This window comes from Mastomys coucha, unplaced genomic scaffold, assembly GCF_008632895.1.
Source record: "Mastomys coucha isolate ucsf_1 unplaced genomic scaffold, UCSF_Mcou_1 pScaffold5, whole genome shotgun sequence".
NCBI classification, from domain to species: domain Eukaryota; kingdom Metazoa; phylum Chordata; class Mammalia; order Rodentia; family Muridae; genus Mastomys; species Mastomys coucha.
This window is the reverse complement of record NW_022196911.1, coordinates 23,844,605-23,860,850: the sequence shown is the minus strand read 5'-3', so window position 1 is coordinate 23,860,850 and position 16,246 is coordinate 23,844,605. Positions and strand designations below refer to the sequence as shown.

At 52.3% G+C, this 16,246-nt stretch overlaps 2 protein-coding genes across 2 annotated transcripts; both read left to right on the top strand.

The window, feature by feature from the left end:
• Positions 1 to 704: 704 nt before the first annotated feature.
• Atp6v0c (ATPase H+ transporting V0 subunit c) lies at positions 705 to 6,124 on the top strand. Its single transcript, XM_031353223.1, has 3 exons — positions 705 to 956; positions 5,107 to 5,290; positions 5,381 to 6,124. The coding sequence occupies exons 1-3, from the start codon at positions 881 to 883 to the stop codon at positions 5,583 to 5,585; spliced, it is 465 nt and encodes a 154-aa protein (XP_031209083.1). The 5' UTR covers positions 705 to 880; the 3' UTR covers positions 5,586 to 6,124.
• A 114-nt stretch (positions 6,125 to 6,238) lies between these two features.
• On the top strand, positions 6,239 to 15,419 carry Amdhd2 (amidohydrolase domain containing 2). Its single transcript, XM_031353220.1, has 11 exons — positions 6,239 to 6,414; positions 6,675 to 6,811; positions 6,890 to 7,029; positions 12,451 to 12,505; positions 12,623 to 12,835; positions 12,911 to 12,999; positions 13,086 to 13,230; positions 13,301 to 13,408; positions 13,553 to 13,621; positions 14,530 to 14,631; positions 15,167 to 15,419. Exons 1-11 carry the CDS (start codon positions 6,332 to 6,334, stop codon positions 15,253 to 15,255), a joined length of 1,230 nt encoding a protein of 409 aa, XP_031209080.1. The 5' UTR covers positions 6,239 to 6,331; the 3' UTR covers positions 15,256 to 15,419.
• Positions 15,420 to 16,246: the final 827 nt, after the last annotated feature.

The following is a 16,246-nucleotide window of genomic DNA, read 5'->3' as shown; positions in this document are numbered from 1 at the left end:
ATAGACAGAAAAACAGTCAAGCCTACGTCTTCGTGGGTAGATACCCTTCAACTAATGTCAGGGTCCTTATGCAAAAGGAGGGGGTCAGGTGAGGGTCCCACTACCACCACTGGAATCAAAGGGAATAAGGTGGGTCTGAATCTGCAGGAGCCTAGGTAAGGAAGAAGGTGACTACAGAACACCTAGGGTTGTTGCACTTTAAAGCCCAGCGGGGGTGGGGCGTAGTATTCCTGGGGGATGGCGGAGACAGCGAAACCCAACACGAAGGATTTCTTCCGTGATAGGGTTCTGTAGTGCTGCTAGATGCCCCTACTTCAACCTGAGTCCTTTGCAGCAGGAGTGCCAGCGGCTCGCGGACAGAGAACGCAGGGAAAACGAACTCTGGTACTCGAACACCGGTGAGCTCCGCGCAGCCGCAGAGAAGGCGGGCTAGCGTTCGCTCCACCCTGTATGCTAATACAGAGCGCTACGGCCCCGCCCCGGGAGCCGAAGGGCCCCCCCCAAAAAAACCCGTAGGGTCCTAGAAGACGTCGGAGTGGAGCCACGCGCCACCGAAAACTCAGGCAAGGCTGAGCGTTGAGCCCCGGGCCTCGCGGGCTGGAGGCAGGGCCCATACTTTGTCCAAGGGCCGCCGGCGAGCCCGGACCCTCGCTCCCCCGCCGGCGCAAAGTGGTACAGCCCGGGGGCGGGGCCCAGATCATGTGACGCTAGCGCGGCCGCCATCTTGCTCTGCGGTGCTGGTATTTAGAGCGCAGCGCCTGACTGGCGGGGTCGCCTTCGCTCCTGCCGCCCCGAGACTCTTCGCTCGCCTGCTGCCTCGCTCTCCCGTTGACCTAGCTCGCCGCCGCCCGCTGAGCTTGCCCTCTCTCCGCTCGCAGACATGGCTGACATCAAGAACCCCGAATATTCTTCGTTTTTCGGTGTCATGGGCGCCTCGTCCGCCATGGTCTTCAGCGGTGAGCATCGCAGCAGGAGGAGCAGGGGATGCTGAAGCGATGCGGGACTCTAGACCGCTGCTCACTGGGGGGTGTTGGGCGTGACGTCACTCTGACGTCATCCCCAGCTATGTGGGTGTCTGGCCTTATGGTCGCAGGCTTTTGCGGGTGGGGGGGCGGTGGAACTGATGAATTTGTGGCTTGGAGGCTTGACCAGGTTGCGGGTCTTATCAGCCCGCCCCCTGTGCCTCGCTTCTGTGGGGGTGGGGCGGCCGTGTGGCTGCCATCTTAGTCCCGGGAAGTGGGAATGAGGGTGGGGTGGGGGCGCGGGGGGCGGCGCGCGATCCTATGCCCTCTCCTGCGCCTGCTCCACATCCCGCATTCTGCAGGCAGGTGTGACATCACATCTTGAAAGGCGCCAGTCCGTAGGCGGGGTGCAGGCCCAGGACTGGAGTCCCTGGCCTCTTGGTTGGAGGAGTCCTGGGTCTCCGCTAAGGTTCACAAGCCCTGCTTTTATGGCGGCCCAGCTGCCGGGGGTCAGGTGGGTCTGCATCCTGGGTGAGGCAGGTGTTTCCGGTTGAGGCTTGTCTTGGGTTTCCCAATAGTTCTGTCATCGGTGTGGGTTGGTTAGGAAAACTGGACTGAGGGGTTGGTCCTGGGAACCTGCAAGGACTCAGGTTAGAGCCTATGGAAGTGGGTTTGGCCTAGGTAGGAGCACTTTAGTGGATGGCTGCTGAAGATCGGGGCTTTGAGGTGGGTGGGAGGGTGGCATTAGAAGGCCAGCATTTACACGATTAAGTCTTTGATCTTCAGTCCTGGACTTGATGAATGGATGAGTGAATGAATGACCTTCCTCTTCTAGGGGGGTGAGGGGCTGGAACTGGGCGATGCTTCCCTGCTCAGAGAAGGAAAAGCCTAGCAAGGTTCTTGATGGCACCTTGCTTTTGAAGTTGGGCCTTGACAATTCTTCAGTGTCAAATTTAGTGAAAATTGGCCTTCCTGGGAGAAAAGCCTTTGGGCCAGACCCAAGAATGTGGGATTGAGGGAGGTAAGTCACAGCCCCCGGGGACTGGTCTGGCCTGGTCTGGGCCTCCCCTGGAAGGTCTGGTCTTTGGCTTAACTGACCTCGCCCTGCCCCACCCTACCTGGCAGTTAGAGAAGCTGGTCCTCTGCAGGTACTCCTTGAATTTGAACTCCAAATAGTGTCTGTTGACTGTAAACACTTGTAGGGTGCAGATTGGGGTGGAGGGCTGTTTGCCTTACTGACCTCCCCTGCCTGGGCCTGTCAGGTGCTGCTGACAGAGCCCTGCGGTACCCACAGCACTGGAGTAAGTGATCATTTGTGGTGAGAGATTGTGGCCTGGACTCTCCTTGCCTCCTCTCACAGCACAACTGTCCTCCCCACACTGTAGGTCTCCTTAGAGAGGGCTGCCAAGCATTTCCTTCTGCTCTTTGCTCCCAGAATAATGTGGCCATAGGTTCCCCTATTTTAGCCACTCATAATCCAGCAAATTTTTCTTGCCTTCTTACTGTGTCTCAGAGTGTGGGAGTCTCAGGGAATACAACAATGTCCCTGACCATGTGGGTCTCATGTTCTAGCTGTCACCATGGCTCCTGCAGCTCTGAATTTGTCCAGAGTTCTTTTTCTGCACCCAGCTTCTTGAATCTCTTGTATGAAGACCCTGCATGTACTAAAGCTGGCCAACAGGTGTCCCTGCACTATTGAAAGCTGACTATTGCTGGTCTAGGCTTTCCTTGCCTGACTCTGTCTTTTTTTTCTTCACACCAGCTTCTCACAGTCCGGTGGGGGTTCGCCTCTTACTTGGCTAGCTAAATCCCCTTCTGACTTCATTTTTTCCTTTTAGGCATGCTATTCTGTAGAATGCCTTTGTTTTGCCATTACCTAGTGAAACCCTTCCAGCCTCTGATGTTGCTGCTGGGAGAGCGCCGAGCTTCCTCTCAGTGACTGACCCTTGGTCTCCCTTGGACTTAACTAACCAAGTTTCCAGACCATTGTTCCTTAACTAAAATGAGCTTTGCACAAATCCTTAGGCCTCTCTTCCATGCTCATATTCTAACTTCCCTTTTTTTCTTATGACAAATATCCTGTTGGTTCTTTCTTCACCATGTTCTCCATGAATCTGCCAGTTGCCAGTTGCTTCTTTTTTTTTTTTTTGAGACAGGGTTTCTTTGTGTAGCCCTGGCTGTCCTGGAACTCACTCTGTAGACCAGGCTGGCCTCGACAGTTGCTTCTTTTCTGTATTTTCTGTGACTTACTCCCTGTATTTGTTGATTTCCTGAAAGTGCCTCCAGACCTTGCTTTCTGCCGCATTACATTGCCCTTCTCAGCAGGTCTCCCTTCTGCAGCCTGTCAGACTTGGTCTTCTGGGTAACTGCTGCTGTCTGGGCCTAGGCTATTTTTTCTTTTTTTCCTCCTTTTGCCCCGATCCCTGACAGTGTCCCTGTTTTCCATTCTCTATCTTCTTGTCACCCATCCTCAGCCCATGATCTACCTGCTATACTTTGGGGAAGAACCTGACTTACCTTTCTTGGAGTCTCACTTTTTGGGGTACAGAGTTGTGTTGAGACCTTGCTTTCACAGTACTGCATGGCAACCTGCATTTTTTTTTTTTTTTTTTTTTTTTTTTTGTTTTTTTTGGTTTTTTTGGTTTTTTGAGACAGGGTTTCTCTGTATAGCCCTGGCTGTCCTGGAACTTACTCTGTATACCAGGCTGGCCTTGAACTCAGAAATCCGCCTGCCTCTGCTTCCCAAGTGCCGGGATTAAAGGTGTGCGCCACCACCGCCCGGCCGGCAACCTGCATTCTTAGTGTTTTCAAGCATGCCTCAGGAGTGTGAGCCCTTGGAACACTCACTTTTGTACTAAGTGATACAGCTCAGCATGGACTTGGCTTCCAGTAGGGGCCAAGAAATGCACTGTAACCAGAATGGTTCCAGGAAATATCTCTTGAAATGGACTGAAGATGCCAGTCTTTGCTGAGCAGTGTCTGGGCATCTAAGGATTCTGTAGAAAAGACAAGCTGTCTGTCCTGCCTCATCCAGCACTGTCCTGCATGGTGTCTGATGCGCTGTCAGGAGTCTTGCCCTTCGCCTGGTTTCCCTCGATTGCTTACTTTATCACCTCCCCATTTCCTTGGTCTGACTCTATGGTCTGTGTTTATACCCTCCTCCCCTTGTCATGCTCCCCTACCATCTTTTCTCTTTCCTTGCTGAATATGTTGTTGTGTTGGGTCACTGTCTTGTCTTCTTGCTGTTCCTGAGCTCTGAGAAGGCAGAGGCCTCTGACTTTCACCTCACTCAGTGCTGGGAGCACAGTAGACATTTTGTGGTTCAGTGAGATCAATAAGTTATATAGAGGAGTGGCTGGGGCTGCTCATGTCCCTTTTACCTCTGGCCTATGTTGTTTTCTGTGTATCGGGTTATACACAACTTCCCCCAGAATGGCCATGGTGTGGGTGCCCTGGGCAAAGATTTTGGAGACTGCCAGTGTCAGCCATATTAGTAGCTTAATACTTCTTACAGGGTCTGAGGATGAGTGGCAGAAATGAGAAGAATTGGAGTTCAAGACCTGAAGATAGGAGAGGGAAACAAAGTCTGGAAAGGGTAGCAATCTCTCTTGGAGAAGTTGGAGTAGGGGAGCAGTACCAGAGAAGACAGATATAACCCTGTTGTGCTGTCTGAGAAGGCTTGAAGGCCCCACTACAGGCAGGGACTGATTGACACTGGACTGGACTGTGGGCAGCTGAGATGTAGCTCTTGTGCTGGAAATGCATGGAGCTTAGGGTGTGGGACAGGGATTGTCAAAGTCTCAAGCAAGGCTTTCCTTGGCCCCGCTGCCTCTTCCATGTGACTGTTTTGCCAGGTCACAAGCTAGGGAAGGGGAGTGCTAGGGAACAAAGTCTAGTTTCACAGCAAACAAGAGCCCCCATGACCACAGGAACTACTGCAGGCAGAAGTAGACCAGGAGGTTGGGGTATGGCTCTGCTAGTGGGGAGAGAAGTGTCTGTGGTAATGGCTAGTTTTTCAGGGGGCTCTTGCTTGGCTGCTTGCCTTCAGTTCCTCTAATGGGTGGTAACTTGGGGAGCAGAATGCAAAAAGCTCCCCAGGCAGTTTCCATGCTTCTCTGGGCTCACTTAATCTCTCCTTCCACAGCCATGGGAGCCGCCTATGGCACGGCCAAGAGTGGCACTGGCATCGCAGCCATGTCGGTCATGAGGCCAGAGCTGATCATGAAGTCCATCATCCCAGTGGTTATGGCTGGGATCATCGCCATCTATGGCCTGGTGGTGGCAGTCCTTATCGCTAACTCCCTGACTGATGGCATCACCCTCTACAGGTGAGTGCAGGGCCTTTCCTCCCAGGTGAAATGCTTTATTTTCCTGTGGACAGGCAGATGGTTGACACCTTGTGTCTCTTCTCTTCCCAGGAGTTTTCTTCAACTGGGTGCTGGCCTGAGTGTGGGGCTGAGTGGCCTGGCTGCTGGCTTTGCCATTGGCATCGTCGGAGATGCTGGTGTTCGGGGCACTGCCCAGCAGCCTCGACTGTTCGTGGGCATGATCCTGATCCTCATCTTTGCGGAGGTGCTTGGCCTCTACGGTCTCATCGTGGCCCTAATCCTTTCCACAAAGTAGTCCTTTTCCACCACCAGTCACAGGATAGGATGTAAAGATCACCCCTCCTCATTCCAGAACGAACAGCCTGACACATGCACGGGCAGCTGCCCCTCAGTAGTTGGTCTTGTAAATGTGCAGTGTCCTAGTGCCCATTGTCTGTCCACCCCGCCTTGCCCCTACTGCTCCGTGCTGTGGACATACGGGCCCACTCATCTCCCACCCAGGCCCCTGACCAGTGACGAAGTCAGCTTCTGGTTACCCCACCCATCGCCCTAGAGTGCTCCTTGTGTATAAGAATGAATTAGAGTTGTCATTTTTCTCTTCACTGGATGTTTATTTATAAAAGATTTGACCTATTCATGCGTCTTTGGAGCAGCTCTGTCTCCCAACTCTATAGTAATCATTAGTAGACTGTTGCCTTGTGGGGTTCCTGTTGCTGAGACTCCTTGGATGGAGCCACCCTCCCCCCAGCCCTGAACAGCCGGGGTGGAGGGTAGAGTGCTACTGCTCCTCAGAGCTGGCTCCCAGCTGTGTCCAATAAAAGTTCTCGGATGTGACTGGCTTGTGTTCTGGCACTTCTGTGGGCGGAGTGGGCGGGCATGGGAGGGTTCTGTCGTCACGTGGCTGCCATCACGTGGTCCGAACGGTCACGTGATAGCCCTTCATGAGAGTCACGTGGCACAGCCCGGCCTGACTTCCGATTACCTCTGCTCCGGGCACTGCCGGCCTGCGCCCAAAGCTTGCTGGGTTCTGCGCGACTCACGATGCGTAGCGGGCAGTGCGCAGCGTGGGCCCCGGTGCTCCAGTTCACCAACTGCCGCATCCTACGCGGCGGCACGCTACTCAGGTCTGGGCTGCATGATGCATGGTTGGGATGGGTATAGAACTGAGGATACGCCAGTGTGGGGTGCAGGGATGGGGCTAGTGTAGGGCACAATCCCTGAAAGGGGCAGAGCTGTGTGGGGGACCTAGGGATGTGGAGAGCAGGACTATCGTGGGTGTGTGGCCGGGACCAAGTGGGTGCAGGGACAAGCTGGGTGTGAGATAGAACTAGGGTTTGGTTCCAGGGCCCGGTGGTGATCCAAGTACCAACTGCTTTGTCCTCAGGGAGGATCTGTGGGTGCGCGGGGGCCGAATCCTGGACCCAGAAAAGCTGTTTTTTGAGGAGAGGCGTGTGGCTGATGAGCAGCGGGACTGCGGAGGCCGCATCCTGGCGCCTGGCTTTATCGATGTGCAGATCAACGGTGCGGCCTGGCTTGGACCAGGGAACCCAGGGGAGGAGCTCTGAGCACTGTGCTACCCCTTGTTTTCTATGGCCACAGGTGGATTTGGTGTTGACTTCTCCAAGGCCACGGAGGACGTGGGTTCGGGGGTCGCCCTAGTGGCCCGGAGGCTCCTGTCTCACGGTGTCACCTCCTTCTGTCCCACCCTGGTCACCTCCCCACCAGAGGTTTATCACAAGGTGAGATCAGGCTGTTCTACCCCTGAGCAAAGGGGCTCCCAGGGCCGTATCATTTCCCTCACCTAAATCGGGATCCTCCTCACTTTCAGTTGGGTTCTGCCTGGTCTCTTGCAACTGCCAGTGCGGTTGTCCTGACATTTCCTGTCACCATTCTCATCTGCCACGCCCTCGCCCTCCCAACGCCCTGTTAGGCAGCCCCTGGGCCTCCTGAACTAAGGTTGCCTGGAATTCTGCCACAGCCATTGTCTCTTGTCAGGCTCTTCCTCCCTAACCTGCTTATGTTATGTGACTCACATGAAAAAGCCTTTCAGAAAGAGCTGCTATTCCTGTACTGGCTTCTGTCCTCACCCTTCCACCTTCTATCTTAGAAGGAGGTCTGTTGTCTTTGTTTCAAATTTCATGTAAGGCTTTCCCACAGTCTTCCCAGTTTTAACTAAGCTTGTTTAGTCTTCAGCTGTCTTCAGCATCGTTCAAGGATAGTTTGTGTGTTCTCTGCGGGCTTATCCCTTAGACCTGAATTCTTGCTTTAAAAAACGTGTCATTTGCCGGGCAGTGGTAGCACACGCCTTTAATCCCAGTGCTTGGGAGGCAGAGGCAGGTGGATTTCAGAGTTCGAGGCCAGACTGATCTACAGAGTGAGTTCCAGGACAGCCAGGGCTACACAGAGAAACCCTGTCTCGAAAAACCAAAAAACCAAAACCAAAAAACAGCAAAACAAAACAAAACAAAACAAAACAAAACGTGGTATTCTCTTTATGCAACGCAGTTGATGAATTTAGTAAATTAATGTTGTTTATTCATACTTGAATGGATTCTCTCTGTCCCTGTTGTCCATCACCTCAGCCAGGTTTTCTTCCAGGACAGGATCAGGGAGTGCATGACTTCCTTTCTGGGAGTGTAGACACAGAAGCAGAAGAGGGCGCTATGGGTATTGCCTGTGGGCTGTGCCCTGGCCCCTTGACTTGCAACCCTTGGAAGACTCGAGGCAACCTTACTTCTGAGCCTCAGTTTCATTAAGTGGAGAGTGAGGACAGTCAGTGGGTGGTTGACAATGTCAAGCATTCCTTTAGTGTCAACTAGAGATGTCTTTCTGGAAGTTTCCCACAGTGCTCCCACTTCACTGTTACAAGGACAACCTATGGTCCTACTGCCGAAAGGCACTTAGTTCTCTCAGCTGATCCCTGGCAGGACCCAGAGTCACCTATTAAGGTGACAAGTGTCAGGATGTGCCCCCTTCTACTGGTCCCTTGCTACCAGCTAAGCTGCTTCTCTTTCCCCTAGGCACATTCCAGCAGCTCCAGGTATACCTTCTCCTCCCAGGCTCTTCCAGGAAGGCCTTGCCCTCCTGTGAGCCCCCACGCTCTTTCACCACCACTGAGCTTTCCACTTGCAGCAGGCTTGAGTGCCATGGTGTACGACTGCGGCTTTCCCTCAGTAGGAGTAGTGGCTAATAGTCTTACAGTTTTCTTCCTGCTACCCCACTGTAGTCCATCTACCTCGCAGACTCTCAGAAAACACTTTTAGACTAAAGGCCTTGGGAGGCAGGTAGAAGGTGATGCCAGAGGAGGTAGGCAGCTTTGAGTTTAAAAACCCTGTTGTATTAGAAATTAGGAGACCCTACCCTCAAACCCCTTCCATGTTTCCTAACTTCCTCCAGGATCCCTTCTCACCAAGCGGCTTGCTCACTTGTCCAGGTACTACTTGGGTATCTTCATCAATGTCCGCTTCGTTGAAACTACCTGCTCTTTCTCTAAGCTTTACTCTTCTAGCTATGCTTCAAGAAGACAGGTCTGATGGCTTCGTTTTCTGCTTCAGGTCTATTAGCTAATGAAGGTCAGGCACCTCATTCATCTCATTCCCTTCCTCTCCAGCCTCGTTTATCTTGTCTCTGCTGTTGCCTTTCAAAGTGCTCTTCTAGAAAATAGTGTGTGTATGTGTGTGTGTGTATACGCACATGAGGGGGAGGGAAACACACACACACACACACACGCATATGCGGGCATGCATGCATGCAGTGCATGGTATACAAGCAGAAGTCAGGACAACTTGTGGGCATCATACCTTCTTCCATCCTGTGGATCCTGGGTATTGAACTCAGGTCATGAGATAGCTTGGTGGCAAGTGCGTTTTACCCACTCGGCCATTTCACCTTCTTTTGTTTTTGTTTTTGTTTTTTAATTTGCTTTGAATCAAGGACTCAGCCCAGATTGTTCTTGTAGTTGAGGCTGGCCTTGACCCTTTGTCTCGCTCTCTCATATACTATTATGCCTGGCTCTTTGCTTGGTCTTTAAGATACTAAGTCATGTCGGGCAGTGGTGGTACACGCCTTGGGAGGCAGAGGCAGGCAGATTTCTGAGTTCGAGGCCAGCCTGGTCTACAGAGTGAGTTTCAGGACAGTGAGAGCTATACAGAGAAACCCTGTCTTGAAAAAACAAAAAAACCAAAAACCAAAAAAAGATACTAAGTCATCTGGTGGAGCTGCTGCTGCTGCTTTGAAGATTTTTTTTTTTTTTTTTTTTTTTGAGACATGGTTTCGTGTAGCCCTAGCTGTCCTGGAAGGATTAATCATTTTTAATTCTATGTAGGTTTGTATGTCTGCATATGAACATGTGGGTACTGAGAACTGAACCTAGTCCTCTGCTCCAGAGTAGTACCTGTTTGTAAGCACTCAGCCATCCCTTTAGCCCCGTCCTTATTTTCTTTTTGTTTGTTTGTTTGTTTGTTTGTTTGTGTTTGAGATAGGGTCTCTCTGAGTAATTCTGGCTGCCCTGGAACTCCCTATGTAGACCAGGCTGTCCTAGAACCCATAGAGGTCAGCTTGTCTCTGCCTTCTGAAGTGCTGAGATTAAAGGCCTAGCTATGCCTTTGTTTTTCTGATCCATGATTTGCATTAGAGGTGAAGGTAAGAAAATTTGTGTTTGGGGCTGACAGACATCTAAGAACACTTGCTCTTGCAAAGGACTCAGGTTCTGTTCCCAACACCCATACCATGGCTCATAACTGCCTGTAACTCCAGTTCTAGGGAATTTGCCACTCCCTTCTGGCTCTACAGGTACCGGGTAAGCATGTGGCTTTACAAACATATGTGCAAGCAGTCATAAACTAAACATTTGTCTGCGGTGTGGAGGGATTGCTCCCAGGGCTTTGTACATGCTACGTAGGTGCTCTACCAGTGCAGTGCATCTCTGAGCCCCAAACTACTGGACTCCATTGAGCTGCACGTTACCCTTTTTATTTTGAGAAAGGGTCTTGCTTTATTGTAGACTGATCTCTAACTCCTGGGCTCAGACGATCTCCTGTGCATGCGGACAACAGATGCACACCACTACACCCAGCTTCTCTAGAGTTAAAAGCAGTGGTGTGTCTAACTTTTTTGTTGTTGTTGGTTTTTTTTTTTTGTTTTTTTTTGTTTTTTTTTCGAGACAGGGTTTCTCTGTGTAGCCTTGGCTGTCCTGGAACTCACTCTGTAGACCAGGCTGGCCTCGAACTCAGAAATCCGCCTGCCTCCCAAGTGCTGGGATTAAAGGCGTGCGCCACCACCGCCCAGCGTTGTTGGTTCTTAAGACCAGTGTAGTCCTGTCTGTCCTAGAACTCCACATATAGACCAGGCTGGCCTTGAACTCACAGAGATCTTAGGTCTGCCTCCTGAGTACTGGGATTGGAGGCATGTGACATCACGCCTGGCCTGTGTCTAGACTTATTATGTTGTAGCTTAGAAGTAGGAAGCCATCTACTTGTTTCCTGATCCATTTTGAGTGACCACTTTCTCTCTAGAAGCTCATAAGATCCTTCTTTGTCCCTAGACCTGACATCTCAGGGTATCATGGGCAGGGATAGGGTGTTTATCAATTTTGCTTTCTGATGGACATATTGGGAAGTTGGGCTCAAAGCTTTCTAAGCTTCTTCTATTGAGTGGTTTCTTTGGTGTCCGTTTTCCATGTCACTGTCACCCTGTGGGAGCCCCACTAGTCTAGTTTGGGGCTTTCTCGATTTTTTTCTCACCTTTCTTCTTGGCTCCACTTTCTAGACTGTGCTTCTAGACTTTCTTCTGCTTCTATTTTGGAGTTAACCCCATGGGATTCTTGCATACCTTTGGGTTTTGAAGAGCTTGTGTTGCTCTCTGACACCCTGCTCTGGCTTCATGGACATAAGGCCTCTCACTGCCTGAGGCTATCAATGGTGGCTTTTTCTTGTGTCCCCTCTTAGCATGTTGTCACTACTGGCCTGGTCATTTGTTGGTATTCCTTTCTTTGCTCCTTGGGGTACTCAGTGTGGGCTCTGTTTAATGCCTGGCATTAGCAGGCCACTACGAACGCCTAGTCTTTTGAAGGAGCTTTGTGGGGCACCCCTACTTGTGCTGCCAAGGTCCTGTCTCTGGGAAGAGTCCTGCTCAGTGGGAGCTAGCTGTTCTAAGGGCCTGAGGAACGTAACCTCAGTATTTGCATTTCACCTCACTTGCCCCCACTGAGGTTCCTTCCCAGCCATGCCCCAGCCCGTTTCTCATGGTGCCAGCTCTGTGCGGTCTGAGTTTCCAGAGTCCTCCCCGTCTGAGATGTATCTGGAATCCAGACTCTGACGGACTGTCCTTCTCTCATTCTGTGTTCTCAGATCTAACTGTGGGTTTGGTTTCCATTTAATTTGAGACAGGGTATCACGTGGCCTAGGCTAGCCTTGAACTATTTAAGTAGCTGAGGCTGCCCCGCTCTCCAAGCTCTAAGCTCTGCCAAGTGCTTAGGATTGTAGGGGTGCACTGCCACACCCAGCTTAAGGGTCTTTTATTGACTTTTATTGGGAATGAGTAATTCCAGGGGAGGGCATCGCTGTTTTGCCTGAGGACTTGTGTGGCTTGAGTGTCTGGAGGGAGGGTTATGGCTAAGTAAGAGTTGCTCATTCTTTCCTAAGGCTGTGACCATCCTGATCAGAATGGGCTGGGCTGCAGTGCTGAGCCCTACTCCCATCTGCACTGCGTTCCTCAGCTTCCAGCCCTCTGCTTCTGCTCTGTCTTCCTCATGCCACCCCGATCCCCACTTCCTTGTTCTTCAGCTTAGGGAGGCTGTAGTAAATTTTTTTTCAAGGGTTTGGCTTCTATATTCTAGCTAAACAGCCACTTTGGGCAAAGCCACTTTGAAGACCAGAGCAGGTTAGAGCAGTCCTTGGTGCCTCTACTCAAGCCTCTGTGGCCTGGGAATGCTTTCACCTCCCAGCCAGCCCTCTGGGTAGGTCATCAAGTATTCCTGTTGTCAGTCGTCTGCACCTGAGCACTGGGGGAGGAGGGCCTTCATCATCTTCAGCTCCTGTGGGGAAGGACAGTAGGGCTGGGCTGGGTCAGGGGCTTAAACACTGAGGATCTGACCTTGGTTGGTCTGTGGTCTCTGGGTGCTGGGCTGTGGGGGCAGGGCTTTAACAGCTGGTTCCCCCCAGGTCCTTCCTCAGATCCCTGTGAAGAGTGGAGGTCCCCATGGGGCAGGGGTCCTCGGTGAGTGGTTAACTCCTTTCAAAATGCCCAGTTGGGAAGGGAGGGCAGATTTGAGGGACTGGGGTGGGGCTGCTTGGTGGGAATGCCTGCTAGAACTACCTTTGTCCCTTCCCTCAGGGGTGCACTTGGAGGGCCCATTTATCAGCCGGGAAAAGCGGGGTGCACACCCTGAGGCCTACCTCCGCTCCTTTGAAGCCAATGCTTTTCATGATGTCTTGGCCACATATGGGCCCCTGGACAATGTCTGCATTGTGACACTTGCCCCTGAACTAAACCGGAGCCATGAAGTGATCCAGGCGTTGACAGCCCAAGGCATCCGTGTATCTCTAGGTAAGAGGGCTCTCGTCCGGGTTGCCTGCTCACGGGTCTCTGCTACGGCAGAAGCTGACTCCAGTCCTCATGCAGGGCACTCAGTGGCTGACCTGCGGGCTGCTGAAGTGGCAGTGCAGAGTGGGGCCACCTTCATCACTCACCTCTTCAATGCCATGTTGCCTGTGAGTGTCACACACGCCTACTCCTGGGAGGAAGGGGACGCAGTGGCCACTGTGGTCACTCAGTTATTCCCTCCTGCCCTGCTCAGTTCCACCACCGTGACCCAGGCATAGTAGGGCTTCTGACCAGTGACCAGCTGCCCCCAGGCCACTGCATCTTCTATGGGATGATTGCCGATGGCATACACACTAACCCTGCAGCTCTGCGCATTGCTCACCGGGCCCATCCCCAGGGTGAGTAGCTGGGCAGGGTAGGGCGGGTAGGATAACTGCTGGCCAGGTCCTGAGCCACCTCCTCCCCCAGGGCTGGTGCTGGTCACTGATGCTGTTCCTGCCCTGGGCTTGGGCAATGGCCGCCATACTCTGGGACAGCAGGAGGTGGAGGTAGATGGGCTAATAGCGTACATTGCAGGTGAGTGACTAGTGTACCCACATATGTATAGTCTCTTGGCTCCTCCCTGGAGTGGGGGCAGAACTTGGGCATGACCTCTTTGTCCACTGGGCTGCCAGTCCTACAGCAACTCCCCCCTCCAATTCTGGCCTCTCTGCTTTCAAGGCACCAAGACGCTGAGTGGCAGCATAGCTCCGATGGATGTGTGCATCCGACATTTCCTGCAGGCTACAGGTCAGTTGGCTGGTGTTCCTCCGAGGGGAGAGGCTATACCTGGAGGAAGCTAGAAGGGAGGCAGGGAAATTAGAGCTCTGTGCCGACATCCTCTAACTACCCGGAAACTGGGAGATGGGGAAGTGATTGAAATGACTGTGCTCATTCCCAAGTAGAGCTCTGGCTATGGAAGAATGGTGAGCCAGTCATTGGAGCCAGGATGGTGACCAGTGTGAAGCTGTGACCTCGTGGAGGAGCAGGGTCACATTGCTCACGGAAAGGCCGAGGCCTGTGGGATAATGGGAGTCTGCAGGGGCAGTATGGGCAGTATGGAGTGAAAGTGGCTTCCTGGGGCTTTGAGCAGGCTCTGCAGGGACTCCCCTTCCCCCCAGACATCTGGCAGCATCTCTAGGTTGAGTGTCACTCTGAATGTGGGCAACGTCAGAGTCCCATTCAGAGAAAATAGGCTGAGGATGGCTTGGGACGATGGAGATAGCTGTATTCTGGCAAGAAGTGATAACAGTAAAGGGAATGTGGTCACTGGGCCTCAGAGTAGGCCTTGCTCAGAGTGCAGTGAAGGGAATGTGGTCACTGGGCCTCAGAGCAGGCCTTGCTCAGAGTGCAGGGTCCCATTTGGCTGCTGCATTGGTGGCCTGGTGGGCCCAGGTATGGCAAGAGGATCCGTGACCATACAACACTTGATACACCCTAACTGATAACCCCATGTCTAGTCTGTTGAAAGGATAGGTTCCCTTCAGGGCTGGAGAAGGGAGGGATGAGCAGTGGTCTCCTTTGGCTAGGGTCGTGAGGAACCATCCTAAGCTGCTGCAGAATCCTGGGCCATTCCCAAGCCAAGTCCCTAAAAGCTAAAACTCAGACTTGCTCATGGGAAGGGTTGTGAATGCTCACTATGGTGTGTTTCTGAGCAGGCTGTAGTGTGGAGTCGGCTCTAGAAGCTGCATCCCTCCACCCTGCCCAGCTGCTGGGACTGGAGAAGACCAAGGGGAGCCTGGACTTTGGTGCTGATGCAGGTGAGTTCCCATGCAGGGGTTGAGACCAGGGCCACTCACACCACAGACAATTTATAGTTGGTTCTCTCCTACCATGTGAGTCCCAGGGTTCACACTAAGTCAGGCCTGGAAGCAAGTGCTTTTACCCACTCAGCCATCTCCTGGCTGGCCCTTACTTTTTTGTTTGTTTTTGGGACAAGGTCTTATTATATAGCCCTGGCTGGCCTGCAGTCCACTATATATGTAGATCATGCTAGCTTCAAATTCATGTTAATTCTCCTGCTTCAGCCTCCTGAGTTCTAGGACTATAAGCATGTGTTACCACACTAGCTTTTGGCCTGGTTTTCTGGCATATAATATTAGGCCAAGTGAGGGTTACAGGGATCACTTGTCCCCAACTGTGCCATATTGATACTTTTGCTTCTAGCTCCCCTACCAGTCTAAATTATGCTCCTCCTGAGCCTCAATTTTCTTCCTAGGTTCAGTTGTAAATGACTCCACAATAGGGTATGGGTGGCTCCACTCTGTTTCCTTTCACCCTCTGGTTCTGCTGCAGACTTTGTGGTGCTCGACGACACTCTCCATGTCCAGGCCACTTACATCTCTGGTGAACTGGTGTGGCAAGCAGAGGAAGCTGGGCCGTGACTGAGGGTCTTGGCTGGAAAGGACACTTGGACAGGCCAGTCAGTCCACGGAGCTGGTCTCCAGGGAGCAAGCTGAGAGCCCTGCCCTATGTCTAATACAGAATCTCAGTCATCACTCCTGGAGGGGAAGCAGTGGCTTGGATAAATACAGACAGCGGGACCTGCCTTGTCTGTGTCATGCTTTGAGCTATGCTTGTGTTCAGCAGGCTGCTGGTGTTTCCGCTGTTGCCCTGAGATCTGGGATGGAGTATAACTTGGGACCAGGAAGAGTTGGTTGCTGTTTGGGGGCTTCTCTGTAGGTCAGATCTGTTTTAAGGCCTGTAGACCCCCAGGAAGGTGTTAGGGTTGGAAGTGGGTGGGGGTAGTTTGGAGGGAAGCCCCCGGATGAGGCTGGAGACAGTAATGGTTGGCTGACCCTGAGCTAGATGGCAAACGGAGGCCATAGCTCCAAACTCTCTGCTGCAGCATTCAAGTGTATCCATGCTGGCTTGGGACCTGGAGTAATTTAGCAGTGAATGCTGGAATGAGTCCCCTAAGGGCCTCTGGTTTGGACCCAGAACTCCACCCACTGCTCCCTGACCTGCCAGACCTGCCTAGCACCTTCTTGGAGAATCAAAAGTTCCATTCCCTGCGGCTGCATCTTTCAAAGACCCCGATGGCTTTGACAAACCCTGCCTCATTCCCATGTTTGGTGACTGTGGCATTCCCTAGCTAGTGCTCGTGGGCAGCTCTGAGCCCTATGGCTCTATTTGCCCTGTTAGGCCCACCTGGGAAAGAGCACCCTAGGTTGACTTCTTCCCAGTTGGGGAATGTGGTTTATCAGGCTCCCTGGAAACTTCACTGTACAAGCTTTGGGGATTCTTTGGACTCTAAGAATGGCGGAGATGTGAGTATGTGCCAGAGGTTGGAGGTCAGGTCTGGGAATGCCTCCAGTTTGCAGTTGAGTTTTGAGGTAGATAGGTGAGTCTTTCCCACATCAAGTACATTATACC

Excerpts from the sequence above, each read along its gene's own strand:
- Amdhd2 (XM_031353220.1), top strand. The coding sequence starts at position 6,332 with ATGCGTAGCGGGCAGTGCGCAGCGTGGGCCCCGGTGCTCCAGTTCACC. Across the intron at positions 6,812-6,889 it reads TATCGATGTGCAGATCAACG|GTGGATTTGGTGTTGACTTC; the intron begins GTGCGGCCTGGC and ends CTATGGCCACAG. Across the intron at positions 14,632-15,166 it reads GGACTTTGGTGCTGATGCAG|ACTTTGTGGTGCTCGACGAC; the intron begins GTGAGTTCCCAT and ends GTTCTGCTGCAG.
- Atp6v0c (XM_031353223.1), top strand. The coding sequence starts at position 881 with ATGGCTGACATCAAGAACCCCGAATATTCTTCGTTTTTCGGTGTCATG. Across the intron at positions 957-5,106 it reads GTCCGCCATGGTCTTCAGCG|CCATGGGAGCCGCCTATGGC; the intron begins GTGAGCATCGCA and ends CTCCTTCCACAG. Across the intron at positions 5,291-5,380 it reads GATGGCATCACCCTCTACAG|GAGTTTTCTTCAACTGGGTG; the intron begins GTGAGTGCAGGG and ends TTCTCTTCCCAG.